The 21,931-nt window shown below is 36.1% G+C and overlaps 1 protein-coding gene across 1 annotated transcript in view; it reads left to right on the plus strand.

Moving 5' to 3' along the window:
- LRP1B (LDL receptor related protein 1B) overlaps positions 1 to 21,931 on the plus strand; it is a 1,457,034-nt gene that overhangs the window by 339,515 nt on the left and 1,095,588 nt on the right. Inside the window, exon 3 of the mRNA XM_069540814.1 lies at positions 7,423 to 7,560. Within this exon, the coding sequence (XP_069396915.1) occupies positions 7,423 to 7,560 (138 nt within the window). The remainder of the gene's footprint in view (positions 1 to 7,422; positions 7,561 to 21,931) is intronic.

Here is a 21,931-nt window from a genome sequence, read left to right on the forward strand (position 1 = left end):
GTCCCATAGGTATTGACAAAACTGTGATTATCCTAAGTGTGTTTTGACTGAAAAATCTGTGCAATTGCAATAATCAGTGTCAGATTAATACATGACTGTAGCCTTATTATGTGACTGTACTTTGGATTTGGGAGAGGTGGGCAAGATTACAGATCATTATGAGAGAAATTGGAGAGTACCTATAAAACAAGTATAAATAGGAATTTTAGATGTTTGATAAAGACTTGGAATTGGTGAACTTCAAGAAAAGTCTTGGTGTTCCAAGTTAAATGTATCTTTAAAAACACAAGGGGTAATTATGAAAAGTGCAATTACCACCACTAGGTAAACTAAATGAGTCCTCCCTGTTCATCATCACCTCCCCACTCTTTAGCCAATTCTGTTGCATAAGACTTGCTCAGTAAAGACTTTTTTTTAAACAAGCGAATCCACATATAAATAAGTATAAAACTAGCTGTTCTTCATATTCCTAAAGAACAGATTAAAAATATAAAATACCTTTAAGGCGGACACAACTTCATTTAAATTCCACTAAAACCTTTTGGTTCATGTTACCTGATACAATTCTAAAAAGAGTCATGGTGGCCCTGAACCAAGATGGTGGAGTAGAAGGATGTGCTCTCACTCCCTCTTACGAGAACACCAGAATCACAACTAACTGCTGAACAATCATCGACAGGAAGAAACTGGAACTCATCAAAAAAGATACCCCACATCCAAACACAAAGGAGAAGCCACAATGAGATGGTAGGAGGGGCACAATCACAATAAAATCAAATCACATAACTGCTGGGTGGGTGACTCACAAACTGGAGAACAATTATACCACAGAAGTCCACCCACTGGAGTGAAGGTTCGGAGCCCCATGTCAGGCTTCCGAACCTGGGGGTCTGGCAACAGGGGGAGGAATTCCTAGAGAATCAGACTTTGAAGGCTAGTGGGATTTGATAGCAGGACTTCGACAGGACTGGGGGAAACAGAGACTCCACTCTTGGAGGGCATACAAAAAGTAGTGTGTCTGTCGGGACCAAGGGAAAGGAGCAGTGACCCCATAGGAGACTGAACCAGACCTACCTGCTAGTGTTGGAGGGTCTCCTGCAGAGGCAGGGGGTGCCTGTGTCTCACCATGAGGACAAGGACTGGCAGCAGAAGTTCTGGGAAGTACTCCATGGCATGAGCCCTCCCAGACTCTGCAATTAGCCCCACCAAAGAGCCTGCATAGGCTTCAGTGTTGGGTCGCCTCAGGCCAAACAGCCTACAGAGAGGGAACTCAGCCCCACCCATCAACAGTCAAGCTGATTAAAGTTTTACTGACCTTGGCCTACCACAGCAACACACAGCTCTACCCCCCACCAGTCCCTCCCATCAGGAAACTTGCACAAGCCTCTTAGATAGCCTTATCCACCAGAGGGCAGACAGCAGAAGCAAGAAGAACTACAGTCCTGCAGCCTGTGGGTAAACAACGACATTCACAAAAAGACAGACAAGATGAAAAAGCAGAGGGCTATGTACCAGATGAAGGAACAAGATAAAACCCCAGAAAAACAACTAAATGAAGTGGAGATAGGCAACCTTCCAGAAGAAGAATTCAGAATAATGATAGTGAAGATGATCCAGGATTCGGAAAAAGAATGGAGGCAAAGATCAAGAAGATGCAAGAAATGTTTAACAAAGACCTAGAAGAATTAAAGAACAAACAGAGATGAACAATACAATAACTGAAAAGAAAACTACACTAGAAGGAATCAATACCAGAATAACTGAGTCAGAAGAACGAATAAGTGATCTGGAATACAGAATGGTGGAATTCACTGCTGCGGAACAGAATAAACAAAAAAGAATGAAAAGAAATGAAGACAGCCTAAGAGACCTCTGGGACAACATTAAATGCAACAACATTCGCATTATAGGGGTCCCAGAAGGAGAAGAGAGAGAGAAAGGACCCGAGAAAATATTTGAAGAGATTATAGTCGAAAACATCCCTGACATGGGAAAGGAAATAGCCACCGAAGTCCAGGAAGCACAGAGAGTCCCATACAGGATAAACCCAAGGAGAAACACGCCAAGACACATAGTAATCAATTTGGCAAAACTTAAACACAAAGAAAAATTATTGAAAGCAGGGGAAAAATGACAAATAACACACAAGGGAACTCCCATAAGGTTAACAGCTGATTTCTCAGCAGAAACGCTACAAGCCAGAAGGGAGAGGCTTGATATACTTAAAGTGACGAAAGGGAAGAACATACAACCAAGATTACTCTACCCAGCAAGGATATCATTCAGATTCGATGGAGAAATCAAAAGCTTTACAGACAAGCAAAAGCTAGGAGAATTCAGCACCACCAAACCAGCTCTACAATGAATGCTAAAGAAACTTCTCTAAGTGGGAAACACGAGAAGAAAAGGACCTACCAAAACAAAGCCAAAACAATTAAGAAAATGGTAATAGGAACATACATATCAATAATTACCTTAAACGTGAATGGATTAAATGCTCCAACCAAAAGACACAGGTTTGCTAAATGGATACAAAAACAAGACCAATATATATGCTGTCTACAAGAGACCCACCTCAGACCTAGGAACACATTCAGACTGAAAGTGAGGGGATGGGAAAAGATATTCCGTGCAAGTGGAAATCAAAAGAGAGCTGGAGTAGCACTACTCATATCAGATAAAATAGACTTTAAGATAAAGAATGTTACAAGAGACAAGGAAGGACACTACATAATGATCAAGGGATCAATCCAAGAAGAAGATATAACAATTATAAATATATATGCACCCAACATAGGAGCACCTCAATGCATAAGGTAACTGCTAACAGCTATAAAAGAGGAAATCAACAGTAACACAATAATAGTGGGGGACTTTAACACCTCACTTACACCAATGGACAGATCATCCAAAGTGAAAAGAAATAAGGAAACAGAAGCTTTAAATGACACAGTAGACCAGATAGATTTAATTGGTATTTATAGGACATTCCATCCAAAAACAGCAGATTACACTTTCTTCTCAAGTGTGCATGGAACATTCTCCAGGATAGATCACATCTTGGGTCACAAATCAAGCTTCAGTAAATTTAAGAAAATTGGTCATATCAAGCATCTTTTCTGACCACAATGCTATGAGATTAGAAATGACTTACAGGGAAAAAATGTAAAAAATGCAAACACATGGAGGCTAAACAGTACGTTACTAAATAACCAAGAGATCACTGAAGAAGTCAAAGAGGAAATCAAAAAATACCTAGAGACAAATGACAATGAAAACACAATGATCCAAAACCTGTGGGATGCAGCAACAGGAGTTGTAAGAGGGAAGTTTATAGCTATACAAGCCTTCCTCAGGAAACGAGAAAAGTCTCAACTAAACAATCTAACTTACACCTAAAGGAACCAGAGAAAGAAGAACAAACAAAACCCAAAGTTAGCAGAAGGAAAGAAATCATAAAGATCAGAGCAGAAATAAATGAAATAGAAACAAAGAAAAGCATAGCGAAGAACAATAAAACTAAAAGCTGGTTCTTTCAGAAGATAAACAAAATTGATAAACCATTAGCCAGACTGATGAAGACAAAGAGGGAAAGGGCTCAAATCAATAATATTAGAAATGAAAAAGGAGAAGTTACAACAGACATGGCAGAAATACAAAGCATCCTAAGAGACTCTATGCCAATAAAATGGACAACCTGGAAGAAATGGACAAATTCTTAGAAATGTATAACCTTCCAAGACTGAACCAGGAAGAAAGAGAAAATATGAACAGACCAATCACAAGTAATGAAATTGAAACTCTGATTAAATATCTTCCAACAAACAAAAGTCCAGGACCAGATGGCTTCACAGGTGAATTCTATCAAACCTTTAGAGAAAAGCTAACACCCATCCTTTTCACTCTTCCAAAAAATTGCAGAGGAAGGAACACTCCCAAACTCATTCTATGAGGCCACCATCACCCTGATACCAAAACCAGACAAAGATAGTACAAAAAAAGAAAATTACAGACCAATATCTCTGATGAATATGGATGCAAAAATCCTCAACAAAATACTAGCAAACAGAATCCAACAACACATTAAAAGGATCAGACACTATGATCAAGTGGGATTTATCCCAGTGATGCAAGGATTCTTCAATATATGCAAATCAATCAATGTGATACACCATATTAACAAATTGAAGAATAAAAACCATATGGTCATCCCAGTAGATGCAGAAAAAGCTTTTGACAAAATTCAACACCCATTTATGATAAAAACTCTCCAGAAAGTGGGCATAGAGGGAACTTACCTCGACATAATAAAGGCCATATACGACAGACCCACAGCAAACATCATCTCAATGGTGAAAAACTGAAAGCATTTCCTCTAAGATAAGGAACAAGACAAGAATGTCCACTTACAACACTATTATTCAACATAGTTTTGGAAGTCCTAGCCATGATAGTCAGAGAAGAAAAAGAAATAAAAGTAATACACGTTGGAAAACAAGAAGTAAAACTGTCACTGTTTGCAGATGACATGATTACTATACATAGAGAATTGTAAAGATGCCACCAGAAAATTAGTAGAGCTAATCAATGAATTTGGTAAAGTTGCAGGGTACAAAATTAATGCACAGAAATCTTTTGCATTCCTATATACTAATGATGAAAATTCTGAAAGAGAAATTAAGGAAACACTCCCATTTACCATTGCAACAAAAAGGATAAAATACCTAGGAATAAACCTACCGAGGGAGACAAAAGACCTGTATGCAGAAAATTGTAAGACACTGATGAAAGAAATTAAAGATGATACCAACAGATGGAGAGATATACCATGTTCTTGGATTGGAAGAATCAGTATTATGAAAAGGCTATACTACCCAAAGTAATCTACAGATTCAATGCAATCCCTATCAAATTACCAATGGCAATTTTTACAGAACTAGAAGAAAATATCTTAAAAATTGTATGGAGACACAAAAGACCCCGGACACCCAAAGCAGTCTTGAGGGAAAATAGCAGAGCTGGAGGAATCAGACTCCCTGACTTCAGACTATACTACAGAGCTACAGTAATCAAGACAATACAGTATGGGCACAAAAACAGAAATATAGATCAGTGGAGCAGGATAGAAAGCCCAGAGATAAACCCACGCACCTATGGTTAACTAATCTATGACAGAGGAGGCAAGGATATACAATGGAGAAAAGACAGTCTCTTCAATAAGTGGTGCTGGGAAAACTGTACAGCTACATGTAAAAGAATGAAATTAGAACCCTCCCTAACACCATACAGAAAAATAAACTCAAAATGGATTAGAGGCGTGAATGTAAGCCTGGACACTATAAAACTCTTAGAGGAAAACATAGGAAGAACACTCTTTGACATAAATCACGGCAAGATCTTTTTTGATACACCTCCTAGAGTAATGGAAACAAAAACAAAAATGAACAAATGGGACCTAATGAAACTTCAAAGGTTTTGCACAACAAAAGAAACCATAAACAAGACAAAAAGACAACCCTGAGAATGGGAGAAAATATTTGCAAACGTATAAATGGACAATCTCCAAAATATATCTCCAAAATATATAAACAGCTCGTGCAGCTCAATATTAAAAAAACAAACAACCCAATCCCAAAATGGGCAGAAGACCTAAATAGACATTTCTCCAAAGAAGACATACAGATGGCCAAGAAGCACATGAAAAGCTGCTCAACATCACTAATTATTAGAGAAATGCAAATCAAAACTACAACAAGGTATCACCTCACAGTAGTTAGAGTGAGCATCATCAGAAAATCTACAAACAACAAATGCTGGAGAGGGTGTGGAGAAAAGGGAACCCTTTTGTACTGTTGGTGGGAATGTAAATTGTTACAGCCACTGTGGAGAACAGTATGGAGTTTCCTTAAAAAACTAAAAATAGAATTACCATATGATCCAGCAATCCCACTTCTGGGCATATAACCTGAGAAAACCATAATTCAAAAAGACACATGCACCCCAATGTTCATTGCAGCACTATTTCCAATAGCCAGGTCATGGAAGCAACCTAAATGCCCATCGCCAGATGAATGGATACAGAAGATGTGGTACATATGTGGTACATACATACAATGGTATATTACTCAGCCATAAAAAGGAACAAAATTGGTTATTTGTTGAGACATGGATGGATCTAGAGACTGTCATACAGAGTGAAGTAAGTCAGGAGGAGAAAAACAAGTATCATATATTAACGCATATATGTGGAACCTAGAAAAATGTTACAGATGAACCGGTTTGCAGGGCAGAAATTCAGACACAGATGCAGAGAACAAACGTATGGACACCAGAGGGGGAAAGCGGCAGGGGGTGGTGGTGGTGGTGTGATGAACTGGGCTATTGGGATTGACATGTATACACTGATGTGTATAAAATGGATGACTAATAAGGAACTGCTGTATAAAAAAATAAATAATATAAAATTCAAAAAAAAATGTTTTCAGTGTATAGGTTTTCAAAGTATCTATGCATCAGAGTAAAAGCACAGTATCCATTCATCTAATAGTATTTTGCATTATAAGAATACAAGGGAAAAGATCTTCCCGAACCCTAGTTGATCGTCTCTAGAGGAGTGTCTGTGCAGATTATCTGGCCTCCTTATTCAGGAAGCACAAAGAACCTTTCTATATGTATTTGCGTAGTATGGATGGATTTGTTTGTTTAAAATGGTCAGGCTGTACAATGAGTTCTAGTGCTAACCCCCAGTTCCTGTTCACTGTAGAACTGCTGATAACTCATTTGGGGTCTCTGTGCACTCAGACATAACATAGGATAATTCCAGCTGTATTTTGGTCACATTATTTAGCTTTGATATCTCAAGTTTCCAAATCTGTAAAATGGGAACAGAGATAGTACCAGTTCAGAAGGCTGTTAGGAAGATTAAATGAGTTAATACATGTAACGCACTTAGTGCCTAACACTTGATGTGTACTCATCAATTAAAAAATAAAATAAAATAAAAAAAATAAAAAGAGCCATGCCAAGAAGTTGCCATTATTCATATTTCACAGTTGCAGGACTTGAAACTTACAGGGTTTAAGCACCTTGTCCACTTATCTAAGGATAAGAAATAGAACAGTGACTCAAACCAACCCTTAGATTTTCAATCCATGGCTCTTTAAGGGTCAAAAGAATACTTGTGTTTTAAATGCATTATTTGAAAAACATACATATTATTTTATTTCCTATGCAGCCTTTAAAAATTAGGTATTTTATATTACATAGGCCAATTTTGATGTCTCTGAGAATCAGAGCTGCCCTCTGGTAGTATTGCCTGTCATTTTATTTTGTGAATTCACGCTAGTAATTTCTCGTGCTTAACAGTTTTAGTGTTAAAAAAAAAAAAGCTAAATCACTGTGTTCCTTTTTGCATTTTTCCAGGTCCTGAGGAGGTAGAAATCAAGTGCCCCTTGAATCACATTGCTTGCCTTGGTGCCAACAGATGTGTCCATTTATCCCAGCTCTGCAACGGCGTCCTGGACTGCTCAGATGGGTATGATGAAGGAGTTCATTGCCGTGGTGAGTCCATTTGTGGAAAAATACAACTGAAATATTGAATTTTTCATAGTTTTCATGAAAGTTCAAAGACAACCTATAACCTGTCTTTTTTTTCCAACCACAACCTTATCAGTTATTGAGAAAGCATGAGTTTTATTGCCAGAGACACTCAATATGCATTTCAAAGCTGTGACTATTGTGCTTTATTGAAAAATGCTGTTAGAAAAAAAAGCAACACACATTTAGACTTTGAAGTTGGGCTCTTAAACAATTATATATTTCATAGAAAGGAGTACTTTTGAGCAAAGGACAGAAGAGAAGTCTTAGTCACAGTATTGATACCATACATATAAAACGTGTTTCTCTGAACTGTTGCTTAAACAAAGGGTATTTGAAGTAAAACCTCTGCCATCAAATATTTTAATAGAATGTATCATGGGAAATTTCCCCTTAATATTATTTCCCTGAAGTTATACTGTTAACTTTCTTGTAATTTTCATTCTTGTTAAAAACCTATGTTCTACAGTGGTCAAGAGTTTACCTATATACTAATGATAGGAGTAACTAAATCTCAAATTTATAAAAAGTTAATTGGAACTGGTATATTCCAATAGAACTGGTTGGGAAGGGGAGGTTAAAATGTTTGACAAAGAAACAGGAAAAAGTTGATTAAGGTAAGGGCTGTGATCTGGAAACAGAATCAAGGTTTCAGTCAAGTGAATCAGTCTTCAACTTGGAAGCGGGAAAGAAACCACTGAATCAGAAGGTTCTAACTCAGATTCTAGCATGTTGAATGTAACACAAAGGATGTTTATTGGAACTGTCAAAGAGTAACACGTTCTTCGTGTCGAGGTCAGTGAGACAATAAAGAATGGAAGGAACTGTAGAAAGCTGGAGATGCATGTCTGGTGTCTGCACAGATTGACACTAAATTGCTCCCATTTTGGAAAGGTCCTAGGTCACCAAAAGTTCTAGGTTTTCAGGAGGAGCTCCACATCTTTGTGTTTAAAGTGTTCAAAGTTAGCTACTGCTTTTTAAACATTGTATGGTCAGCAATGTACAGGCCTAACGCAACTTGTCTGGAGATCTGTCAGGGCTTACTGGCTGCCAGTTTCCCACATTTGGGCTGAAATAAACTGGATTCAAAACCAGAGATGGAGACATATATTAGAAAAAGAGTAAATCTTTGTTTAGAAAGGTAATTCAAAGTGGTAAGGATGTTGAGACAGCATAGATCAGCTGGATCACTAGGTCTTTTCCAAACTCTTTCTAAAGGGATGTCCAATTACTCTGGCCCTGTAGACATATTCACATTGAGAAGTTAAAGGTCTTTCTTCTTTGGCCAAGTTTCCTTTCTTAGCCTTGAACTCTGACAGGGTCACATAAGGAGCCAGTTGATTCTTACTTTTACTTATGAACACGTGTAATAATAATTAATAAGAAATGTTATTTGTATTTAGAGGCTTTGTGACATGTACTCCTTTTTATAATTGTATAGCTTTAAAAGTGATATTAATAGAAAGTAAATTAGTGAATTACAACGTAATAGAAGTTAAAGAGTTTAATTTTCTTTACAGAAATTATATTTTCTAGAGCCTAATTCTATTTGCTTTAGTTATAATTCAGGGTTCTTATTACACTTAAAACAAAATTTCAGATAGACATGTGTGACTAAGCTTCTAAAAGAGTGAAATCATCACATTGCCAAATACTTCTCAGAGGTGATTATACAGATTTGAGTATCTTAAACATATTTCAGTGCTGTGGATCATATGAAAATGTATCTGAGTTCTCTAATAAAATTTAGAGCTGGGATTTAAAAGATAAAGGGATATGTTAATAGTAAAACAGGGGATCAACTAACTATTCAATATCTGAACAAAAATGAAATGATATTAAATTCTGTTGATTTTTGAAAAGATAGCGTATACTTCAGACTGAGGTTTAGAATTTGTAGCTGCTTACGCTTCCATCTTTTTTCCTGTTCTAATTTAAGTTTCCAACTGTTCCAAGTTTCATATCTTTATCACAGTGACAACCTTTTTTATTTCTTAATTTGCCAGTGGGAGGCTGATTGTGCCACTTTGGCCTTTTTAATATTTCTAAATTTCACCAAATAAAGTGTTTTAAAAGACTTAACGTATTATGACCTGTGGTGGACTTAGAAATAAGAAATATATTTGGATCTCTACCTGTTATTTACCTCAGTAGAGGGGTTTTCACCTAATTCTGTGGCCTTGCACAACTACATAGAATGGTAGGATCAAGATGACTGAATGACACTGATTCCAGAGTCAGTGGTTTAATAAAGTATTTCTGAATTGAGAAAGAAAAATCAGAAATGTGTTTCCCTGCTTGGCCTGATAAGGTGCCCCAGACACATAGACAAAATAGAAATCTTGGAAGCAACACCAGATTTATCACATGTATATGGTTTGTGTTTAGAAAAGATGATTGATTATATGCAAAAGTATATCATGGGAACTGAGTGTACTTTCCCACCTTCAACCTTCCTCCTGATTCTGGGTCACATTCAATGAAAAGATGTTTTCTGAAGAGTTCATTAGGCAACAGCCCCATCAAGTCTCTAAGGACTTTTTCATTTACTATAGACATACAATAAAGAAAGAAACCAGGTTAATTCAAACATCACATTGATTTTTAGAAATGCTTTTTTCTGTAGAAAAATTCTTTTTAAATCACTTGTCTTTCCATTTCTTCCTTTTTGTTGGATTCCAAGCACACACTCTAAATAATTATGAAGCCTAAGACACAATTCAAAGATGGATGTTTTCTTTATACTCATAAAAGTTCCAAAGTACGTTTGGTGATATATTTGTAGCCTTTATGAAAATTAATAAGGAGAAAAATATAACATTTTGGAGGTGATATTTTGGTCTTGGGAGTGCTTTTGTATTAACTGAATTGTTTTCTGAATGGTTTCCTAGAAAAAATCAATTTCTCCTTGGTAAGGGTAATGAAAAGATATCTATTATTAATGATTTTCTATAACACTGATATTTTAATCTCCATAATTTAGCTTCATTTAAAGAACAGTGGATTTTTGCATATGGGTGTACTTATATATAGGACTGTACTTGTAAAAATTTTACAATATGAACCTTCAAAATCACCACATTATATTTCAGATAATTTCATGTCTTCCTGCATAATATTTCATATTGGTGGTAATATCACTATATGTAAATTGCATGAGCAATGAAAACATATTCTATACAGTATGATACCTCTCAATACAGGATAGTTCCACAAAAATCCTTCTTCCAGAATGCTGGAGGAAGTGAACAAATTCAAGTAATGGAGAATACTTGGACTGAGGTGTATCAAAACACCATTTTAGTATTTGACATTCTTAAGATAATTCATTTTGTTGACATTTAAAGTAGCTATAAAGAAGAGAAGCCCTCTTTTTATTCACAACCCTAGTTAAATTATATTTGCAGTGCAAAATGGTCGCATATTTAAATGCTCAAGGGACTGACAGTCTCTGGTGTGCTCTCTGCTATTACTCTTTTAAAAGAGTATGGGAACTCTTCCAGTCACTGCAAAAAGGGATTCTCTCTTCTGTGGCCCGAAAAAAGTGATTATGTAATCTATGTTTTCCAGTAAGCATTCCAATCTCCCTTTAAATTCAAGGGGATAAGTGTGTGAAGAGCTTACTAAAACTGATTAGGAAATGACACTCTCTGACATCTGAAAAGCTCCCCACACAGACATACAAGTATGCATACACAGACACACATACTCTTCTTTTCTCATTTCTCTTTTCTAAACCTCTTCCTACATGATTATGAGTGTATAATGTATTAATTTGGTGTATTTGATCAGGAACCTAAAGAAGAATAAGATTCTTGTGTGTATCATCTAACTCCTTGAAATAATGCATATTAAGAAATTTTAAAATTCCATTTGATTATTTTACTTGCCAATTAGAATATAATTTTCCCGATATGCAATTACATTTTTCTCTACCTACAATCTAATGTATTTATTTTAGATTCTAGTAATTCTAGTATGTTTATTTTAATGTATTTGTTTTAGACACTGACTTGTGTTTAAAATTTTATATATTTTTCTTTTATATTACTATTCATAAAAGTAAATTCTCATGAGATGATGCCAAAAAATCCTGGAGCTAATTTACAAATTAGAGGCTTTCTCAAAATGGACCAAGGTAAATGGCAAACCTTATTAATAACTACAGTGATTCACCATAGGAAAATTAGTAATCCTTAAAACTTCTGTGTGGATCTCATATATTTCAAATATTCCAAAAAGGAATTAATCTACCCCAATTAATTAGATTTAATTAATTGATTTGACAAAATTAAATTTAATAAAAGAGTTAGGAATTAATTCTTAACTCAAATTCAGGACTCTCCTTTCTGGAAAAATGAAAAAAACAAATTTTATCTTGTGGTGGTGCTTCGTTAGTCATTACAACACTGATTTCAGAGTAGCATCAGAATAGCTTTTAGCTACCAAAAAGGAAGGAAGGAAAGAAAGAAGTTAGTGAATTCAATAAGGAAAACAAATGAATTTGGAGCATTTTATTGTTTTTACTTTCATTTTATTGTATGAATGGATCTTGTTCTATTTCTATTTTAAAAGTTCCCATTGAAAAGTACTACCAATCTCTTTCTAAATTAAAATGAGCTTACCATGCTACAGAGGGGATTTCAGCATGCAGAATCTGAAAACAAAGGTATGGAAAAGAGGTACAGTTATAAGCAGTGTTATAGAAAGTGTATCTGTCAGCAACATACAGCTTAAAGCACATGGAGGGAAACTTCACAGTGTGTACTCAAGTCACTTGAAACATCAGTAAACCTAGAGCTAGAAAACAAGCAAACTGGAATTAGCCAGGAGGACCTGGGTTTGTGTGCTCAGGCCACGTTTGATTACTAAAGCTCCAGCAACTGAGTAGATCCTCTGTATTCTTTCTTTGTGTTGGGTTGTGTTAAGGTGATCAGATAGTCTCAGATCTATCTTAAGTGTAAACATTTTCTCCAAAGAGATTAGTTTAAGCAATTGAGTTAGTTTAGTGAATGGCTATGACCCTTGACACTGGTTGGTTTCAGGGCCAAATTAATGCTTCTCAGAAGCAAAGCAACAATTCTTAGAAAGAACAGATCTTCTACAAGTGTATCCTTCCTCTGCAAGACTATTGCAGATGTAGTTTATGTTGACCAATGACACATATATGAAATTAGGAGAGTATACTTGTTGCAGACTGTTCTAATTATATATATGTATAGAGGTGTGTACATATACATGCATATATGCATAGGTTCACATATATATGTACATACATAAGTACATATATTCATTTTTCAGAGGTTTAGTTTTTTTAACTTCTGCTTAATTAGTAAGATATTTGACTTTTTAACCCTGATTTATCAGATATACTTGTAAACTAATTCTGCTAAAAAGAATTGGATTTCAAGTTTCAGCTGTTTGTTTGAATATGTTGACTTCTAGAGACAGTTAAATAGCTAACTGAATACCTTTGGGAAAAGTAACTAAGTAATTTGGCTCTGTATCATAGCCCAGAATTCAAAATGATAATCTAAGATTTTTTATTGGAAATAAATCTTTTTGTAGTGGATTTACATCTTTGATTAATGTTAATATTATACTAACTAGTGCTCTATCCCCCCAGACAGATTTATTTTTAAGAATAACTATGGAAACAAAATTTTGTAAATATAGAAAAAATGGTGCATAGATATATTAATAGCTTAAAATGATCTAACATTGAAGGATCTAACTTAAAAAAAGAGATATTCTTTATTAAAATGTCATCTCAAATTCTCTCTCTCTCTCATCTTCCTCCCCCCAACTCTTTCCCCATTTGGTGTCCATACATTTGTTCTCTACATGTGTGTCTCTATTTCTGGCTTGCAAACTGGATCATCTGTACCATTTTTCTAGATTCCACATATATGCATTAATATACGATATTTGTTTTTCTCTTTCTGACTTACTGCAATCTGTATGTCAGTCCCTAGGTCCTTCCATGTCTCTACAAATGACCCAATTTCGTTCCTTTTTATGGCTGAGTAATATTCCACTGTACATATGTACCACATCTTCTTTATCCATTTGTCGATGGGCATTTAGGTTACTTCCATGACTTGGCTATTGTAAACAGTGCTGCAGTGAACATTGGGGTGCATGTGTCTTTTTGAATTATGGTTTTCTCAGGTTATATGCCCAGAAGTGGGATTGCTGGGTCATATGGTAATTCTATTTTTAGTTTTTTAAGGAACTATTCCATACTGTTCTCCATAGTGGGTGTATCAGTTTACATTCCCACCAACAGTGCAAGAGCGTTCCCTTTTCTCCACACCCTCTCCAGCATTTATTGTTTATAGATTTTCTGATGATGCCCACTCTGACTGGTGTGAGGTGATACCTCATTGTAGTTTTGATTTGCATTTCTCTAATTAGTGATGTTGAGCAGCTTTTCATGTGCTTCTTGGCCATCTGTATGTCTTCTTTGGAGAAATGTCTATTTAGGTCTTCTGCCCATTTTTGGATTGGGGTGTTTGTTTTTTTAATATTGAGCTGCATGAGCTGTTTATATATTTTGGAGATTAAATCCTTTGTGCATTGATTCATTTGCAAATATTTTCTCCCATTTGGAGGGTTGTCTTTTCGTCTTTTTTATAGTTTCCTTTGTTGTGCAAAAGCTTTTAAGTTTAATTAAGTCCCATTTGTTTATTTTTGTTTTTATTTCCATTACTCTAGGAGGTGGGTTGAAAAAGATCTTGCTTTGATTATGTCAAAGAGTGTTCTTCCTATGTTTTCCTCTAAGAGTTTTATAGTGTCCAGGCTTACATTTAGGTCTTTAATCTATTTTGAGTTTATTTTTGTATATGGTGTTAGGGAGGGTTCTAATTTCATTCTTTTACATGTAGCTGCCCAGTTTTCCCAGCACCACTTATTGAAGAGACTGTCTTTTCTCCATTGTATATCCTTGCCTCCTTTGTCGTAGATTCATTGGCCATAGGTGCGTGGGTTTATCTCTGGGCTTTCTATCCTGCTCCACTGATCGATATTTCTGTTTTTGTGCCCGTGCTGTATTGTCTTGATTACTGTTGCTTTGTAGTATAGTCTGAAGTCAGGGAGTCTGATTCCTCCAGCTCCGTTTTTTTCCCTCAAGATTGCTTTGGCTACTTGGGGTCTTTTGTGTCTCCATACAAATTTTAAGAATTTTTGTTCTAGTTCTGTAAAAAATGCCATTGGTAATTTAATAAGGATTGCATTGAATCTGTAGATGGCTTTGGGTAGTATAGTCATTTTCACATTATTGATTCTTCCAATCCAAGAACATGGTATATCTCTCCATCTGTTTGTGTCATCTTCGGTTTCTTTCATCAGTGTCTTATAGTTTTCTGAGTACAGGACTTTTACCTCCTTAGGTAGGTTTATTCCTAGGTATTTTTTTCTGTTTGTTGCAATGGTGAATGGGGTTGTTTCCTTAATTTCTATTTCTCATTTTTCGTTGTTAGTGTATTCTGTGCGTTAATTTTGTATCCTGCAACTTTACCAAATTCATTGATTAGCTCTGGTCGTTTTCTGGTGGCGTCTTTAGGATTATGTATGTAGATATCATGTCATCTGCAAACAGTGACAGTTTTACTTCTTTTCCAATTTGGATTCCTTTTATTTCTTTTTTTCTCTGATTGCTGTAGCTAGGACTTCTAAAACTATGTTGAATAAAAGTGGTGAGAGTGGACATCCTTGTCTTTTTCCTGTCTTAGAGGAAATGCTTTCAGTTTTTCACCATTGAGAATTATGTTTGCTGTGGGTTTGTCATATATGGCCTTTATTATGTTGAGTTATGTTCCCTCTGTGCCCACTTTCTGGAGAGTTTTTATTCAGAAATAATTTTTCTTTGTCTTTAATTTTTGTCAATTTGATTACTATGTGTCTTGGCATGTTTCTCCTTGGGTTTATCCTGCCTGGGACTTTCTACTTCCTGGACTTGGGTGGCTATTTCCTTTCCCATGTTAGGGAAGTTTTTGACTATAATCTCTTCAAATATTTTCTTGGGTCCTTTCTCTCTCTCTTCCCTTTCTGGGACCCCTATAATGTGAATGTTGGTGTGTTTACTGTTGTCCCAGAGGTCTCTTAGGCTGTCTTCATTTCTTTTCATTCTTTATTCTTTATTCTGTTCCATGGCAGTGAATTCCACCATTTGGCCTTCCAGGTCACTTATCCATTCTTCTACCTCAGTTATTCTGCTATTGATTCCTTGTAGTGTATTTTTCATTTCATTTATTGTATATTGTATTGTTCATCTCTGTTTGTTTGTTCCTTAATTCTTCCAGGTACTTGTTTTTTAATTCTTCTATGTCTTTGTTAAACATTTCTTGCATCTTCTTGATCTTTGCCTCCATTCTTTTTCCAAGGTCCTGGATCATCTTCAGTATCATTATTCTGACTTCTTTTTCTGGAAGGTTGCCTGTCTCTACTTCATTTAGTTGTTTTCCTGGGGTTTTATCTTGTTCTTTCATCTGGTACACAGTCCTCTGCCTTTTCATTTTGTCTCTCTTTCTGTGAATGTGGTTTTCATTCCACAGGCTGCAGAATTGTAGTTCTTCTTTCTTCTGCTGTCTGCCCTCTGGTGGATGAGGCTATCCCATCTCTCTTCTTAACAGTGATTTCAAACTAACTTATACAACTTCAATATTTTTTGACCAAATCTTTTCCATGGTGATAATCCCAGTGCATTATGGACCTTCAATTGTTGTTGTACTCTAGTTTCAGGTGATTTTGATTTTTAAATAGATGCATGTCAAAAACCCGTATCCACATCTCACACCCAATAGAGTATTTATTTTGTTTGTTTGCTTAATATTTGTAGTAGAAGAGGTGACAATTGTTTTGATACAGAGCTTTACTCCTTGGTTCAGACAACTCTTATTGTGCCTGTTCCTCAAACGTAACAGCCTGTTATATAGAAGGTCTGTATGAAACCATGAAAAGCCAAAAAATCAGGTTTACCACCTCCCAGTAATCTCTTCCCAACAGAAGAGACTTGTTAATATTTCCACCAATTTTGGAACTGTTAATTTATATGAATATTCATGGGCACCAGGGCTCATCATTTATCTGGATCTTTCCCTCACCTGCCTCTTTCTGATATGATAGAAAACAAAGAATAGTTTGTAAGAAATAATAAAGGGTATGAAGCCAAAAGGAATATTATAAATGTGCCAATAGAAACACAGTAAAGTTTTCCCTATATTCAATTCATGTATCAACTCCAGTAAACGTTTATTAAGCACTGACAGTATTCCAGGTGCTCACCTAAGCCCTAGTGATACAGAAAGTCCTGTTTTCTGCCTTCATGGAATTCACGCATCTTAATGGAGGAAGGTAAAAATGGCTAAGGTAGAATAAAATGAGGAGCATCTAATCCGCTTGAGGGGATGTAGGAGAATTCCCAAGAGAGTTGATATGCATCTTATTCTAGGAGTTGAGTAGGCAGATGAGAGAAGGAAGAACATTTCAAAAGCCAGGAACTATATGTACAGAGGCACAAGTAAGAAAGCATTGTTCGCTCAAGAGAGCTCTAAGTTATTTGGTTTGTTTGAAGCATAGTGTCCTGAGTAGAGAGAGTTGAGTTTGAAGCTGAAAAAATACTTGGTATTAGACCTGGCGTGGTTACATTGGAATAAGGATGTAGTATGACCCACTTTAAATACATTGCATACAACTGTAAAGAGAAACAGTGTGAAAACTGACAGTAGGATATATTCTCAATAATATTATAAGGATACTATATTACACTATTTTACTGTTAAGCACATGAAGACTAGAATTGTTGCATATATGTAGCAGGTTATGTAACTTATTCTTAGAAGATTAAAATGCATTATTATAATCATGAAACTTTGAGCTAAACAGTCATCTATCCCTTCATATTGATCAGTTCCCAAAAAGAAGACATGTTAAGTGTTATTCTTTAATGTGTCACTTGAATGTAGTTCATGTAAGGTAAAGTCAAAATAGACGACATGCAGAGCCATATTAAGTGGATTCTTTTTTAGACAAAAGTTAGGTACTAGGAAAATGTACTTACTATGTTAAATAACCGGAATCCCATCTTTAACAAGCTACCAAAATACCACCTTAGTTGATCCCTCAGTTTTATTTTCTTTTATCTTAACATTGGGAAATATATAACTGTTTCAATATTATTCAAAAGTAAGAATTATAACAAACTCAGGTCTCTACTCAGCCTCAAATGTGAGGCCAAATCCCCTATGATTCATTATTTGGTTTTTGACACAAGCAGCTTGATATTTTAAAAAGTAAGAAATTAAAGCAGGTAGCTAAGGTTGAATGGCATCCCCAGGAGTCGCACAGAAAAGCAGTTTGAGAATAAAGTTAAAATACTGTGACCTTGAGTTTTCATTTGCCAGTTTTGACTACTGGGCCTTAACATATCAACTCAGAGTTATGCATAAAATCGTTATGCTTCAGCATCCTTTCTGACCTGTTCTTAAAGCAGCACGATGACTTGTAAAAAACTCTACCCAAAACCATTTTGAACTAACTATATGTTCCCTGTCAGTTTTATTAATTGACTGAGCGGGAAAAAAAAAAATGTACTGAGTGAACAACAAGCTGAAAAACTATATAACAACCTTGCAGAATTGAATGTCTCAATTTGACTATTAGCTCTATCCCCTTGAGAAAATTAGTGCTTTCATTTGGTGAGAAATATGGAAAGGAAACGCAGAAGTGCATTTTAACTCTTTAGAGTAGCTTTGAAATATTAAAGATAGGAAGTTTAAAAAAAAACTCGTTAGGAATTCAACTTTCAAAATGGGAACTGGAAGGCAAAAGGAGAGATTTTCAAAGTCATTCAGTGGAGAAAGGTTACATTTTGAAGTAAAAATCAACACAATGCCATTCCAGTAAGAAGTAACTGATAAATAGAAGATTTGAGATTAGTTAGGCCCAATCTGGAATTCTAGTAAACCTTACAGAATTCTGTAGAGGGAGATTTTCTACACTTTACAGCCCGTATTTTCAATTCTGAATTTCTAACCTGTTCAAAATTGCAGAACAAACTAGTTCTGCTGCCTTTTCTTTGATCCACTGTTATCACTTATATAGTAAGCTCTATTCCACTGAATCACATGTGTATTAATGTCATCATAACTGAATATCTCAGTATATAAAATAATACTCAGAAAAACAAAATAGCTGTGAAACTGGGCTCTTCTGAGTTCCCCATAATTAGTCAGTTCATAATCACACCAAATTATTATTTGTTTTACTCATGTGAAGGTGTAGAGAAATATGCGTGTAAATTTTAAGTTTCTCCAAACCTTTCTACATATACTTGCATATTTGAGTTTAGACACAACAAATTCATTAAAGATTAATCTTTTGGGGGAAAATACACCACCCAGGTTTATTTACACTAACGTAGAATTTGCGTTCTAGCTCTCCATTAGGTTTATGATTAAGAGAAAGCATGGAATTTGAAGTTTGGTTTCAAATAATTGACCTCTCTGTGCCACAGGGGATTGTGCACCAGTGCAGACAACCTGCTGTGGTTGTAGAAACCATAAGATGCTACCAAAGTGAGATCACTCTGCTCACAGGGCCTCTTCTGAATTAGGTCAGTGTGACTAGAACCAAGGCTTGAGTGTTAGATACAAGGAGAATTGGAAGAACAGGCTCCAAAGAGCATTTTTCAGTTCTATTAGCGGAAACGTGTGATGTGTTCTCATTCAGACTGTGGGTGCAAAACCAAGAGTGCCAAGAAAAAAAATCTATACAGTTCAATAAATGGCTCCGAGATTTATCTGATATTCTCAGAGCAGAGACACTAAGAACCTAAATTGTCTAATTTTTAGTTAGGTCAGTTAAATGTTACTTAAGAGGTCTCTAAGAAATTTGGAGAGATATATTAGGTATAAAATGCTCTTAAATCTAAATAGTTTTCTATAGAATATGTAAATATTATATACAAATTGTATATAAAATTGATTTCTGTAAATGCATATAGAAATATATACATGTGAATATGTATTCTATTAGATTTTCCTAGCCTGTGAAATGCTTATTTCAGGGAGTTGTAAAAAAATTTATATCTTTATGCACTTCACCTATGTTGTAATTCTTTAGTTCCTGTTTTTTAAAACTGGTGTAAACACAATGTTTCTACTAGTCATGTATTGATGCTTACTTTGAGTGCTGTGTCCTACTCCCAAATAACTTCCAGTTCCTTTCCTGTAAGTCAAGTTTGTATCCTGCCCATTTAAACTAACAAAAAGTACAGAACTGAGAGAAATATGTTTGGGGTCAAAGCCTGGTATGCTTGCCCAACACAGTATAACTTACCTTATGAGGTGAACTTTGCAATGCAAATATGCCTTGGTGTGATTCATCCATTTTCTTTCTATGTATACATCTTATACCCCTAATAGATCGGAATCACCTAAACAAACTTACATTTAACTTCTACCTATAAACAAACTTACATTTAACTTCTACCTAAGTCACTTCACTACAAGGACTCAATCAACTGGGCAGAGAAGACAAACACAAAGGAAACAGAATGATGAAGTGCAAAAGTGTATAGGGCTCTGCAGAGTAACACACAAAGCATACTTCACTGTATGCTGAAATTATTGGCCTCAAACAATATGCTCTTTGTCAGGAAAATTCACTTCTGCATTTTGCCTAAAGTGATTTGCTCCCTTCAGTTTTGTTCTTATTTACCAGAAATATCTGCAATATGTAGAAGGAAAGCAAAGGTCTCCTCAATGACTATAACTACAAATAGAGTAGCAGCAATAACTTTCTCTCAGTGTGAAACAATTTTAAGATAATAGGGCCAGAAGGGACTTTCAGAGGTCATCCAGTCCATCCATCTGCCTCTAGGCTGGTCTGAACTCAAACTTGCCTAGACAGATTGCTATCTACCCAATTTGGAAGGCCTCCAGGGAGAGAAATTCTAACAACCATTTTTAGTAACACAGTCAATGCTTAGCAGTTTGCACTCTGAGCAAATGCTTGCATATTGCGTTGTAAAATTCCCCACACCCTCTCTTTTTAGCCTCTTCTCTCCAATAGATTCCACATTCCTGTGGCTTGATCATGTTTTTCTTGTGCTTCTCTAGATAGCCTTAAATTTTCAAAAACTCTAAAGTTATAAACCACCTGCCCCCAAAAACCAAGATACAGTTTAAGTGTCTGACTATTATCCACTCTAATTGACTGGTGTAGCTCCCAACTCCTATGATTCTCTTTACATATTCCATTCTCTTTACATATTTTTTATATCTTAGTGTTGCCTTGCTCACTCACATTGCATCAGTTAGGAACTGAATTTGGCTGTTAAAAACAGATCTTAAAAAGACTGGTAGAAAAAGATGGTAATTCATTTTTCTCTCTTGTAAGAAATGTCCAGGGATAGGTCGATGTGTTCATGGTGTGATCTGTGTCCCAGACTCCTATATTTCCCTTCTGCTGTCCTTGTCATTTGCCTTCCAACCTCAAGGTAGGCCAGTGGTCATAGATGGTCACTGCAGCTCCAAATGTAACACCCATATTCTGAAACCACTAGGTGGTGTTTCAGGGGGCTCCGGTTCTTTATGTCTCGGTGCAGAAAGAATTCAGTGGGAGGCAAAGTGATAGGTAAGAAGTGATTTATTAGAATAGGACGCTTGTGAGACTTATAAGTGAGTAGGCGAGAGGATGCCGAGCCATGAGAACTTAGTGGGCTACAGTTTTATAATAAAAAAAAAAGTGGGGAGAGGAAAAAGACCACTTTCTTCCTCATTCTTGAATAGCCACCATGCTTCCATCATCAGTTCCTCCTCCAGGCTGGGTTGAAGAGTTTTCTTGTACCTGCATGGTCAAGCCAGGACTGTCATGGCACTATGGAAAAATTATTTCAGGTCTCAGTACAGTGAGGGTCTTTCACTTTGACATGTCACCTTTCCACAAATTATTGTTTTTTATGTGTGCAGAGAGCATATCATAGGGGTCATTAATTTACTGAGCTCACTGGTCAGGATGCAGGTCTCATGCCACCATTGTTTTATTGTTTGGGGGCATGTCTTATGCTTCTGCTGCATGAGTTTTGTTGCTAAGCAAGCCTGCTTAGTTTTGTTTTGTTTTTGTGTTTTTTAATTTTTTTTTATTTGGCTGTGCCAGGTCTTAGTTGCTGCAGGCAGGATCTTTTAGTTGCAGCATGCGGGATCTTTAGTTGTGGCATGCAAACTCTTAGTTGCAGCACGTGGGACCTAGTTCCCCGACCAGGGATCGAACCCAGGCCCCCTGCATTGGGAGCGCAGAGTCTTAGACACTGGACCACCAGGGAAGTCCTCTT

Source organism: Delphinus delphis, chromosome 7, assembly GCF_949987515.2.
Source record: "Delphinus delphis chromosome 7, mDelDel1.2, whole genome shotgun sequence".
Lineage (NCBI taxonomy): Eukaryota > Metazoa > Chordata > Mammalia > Artiodactyla > Delphinidae > Delphinus > Delphinus delphis.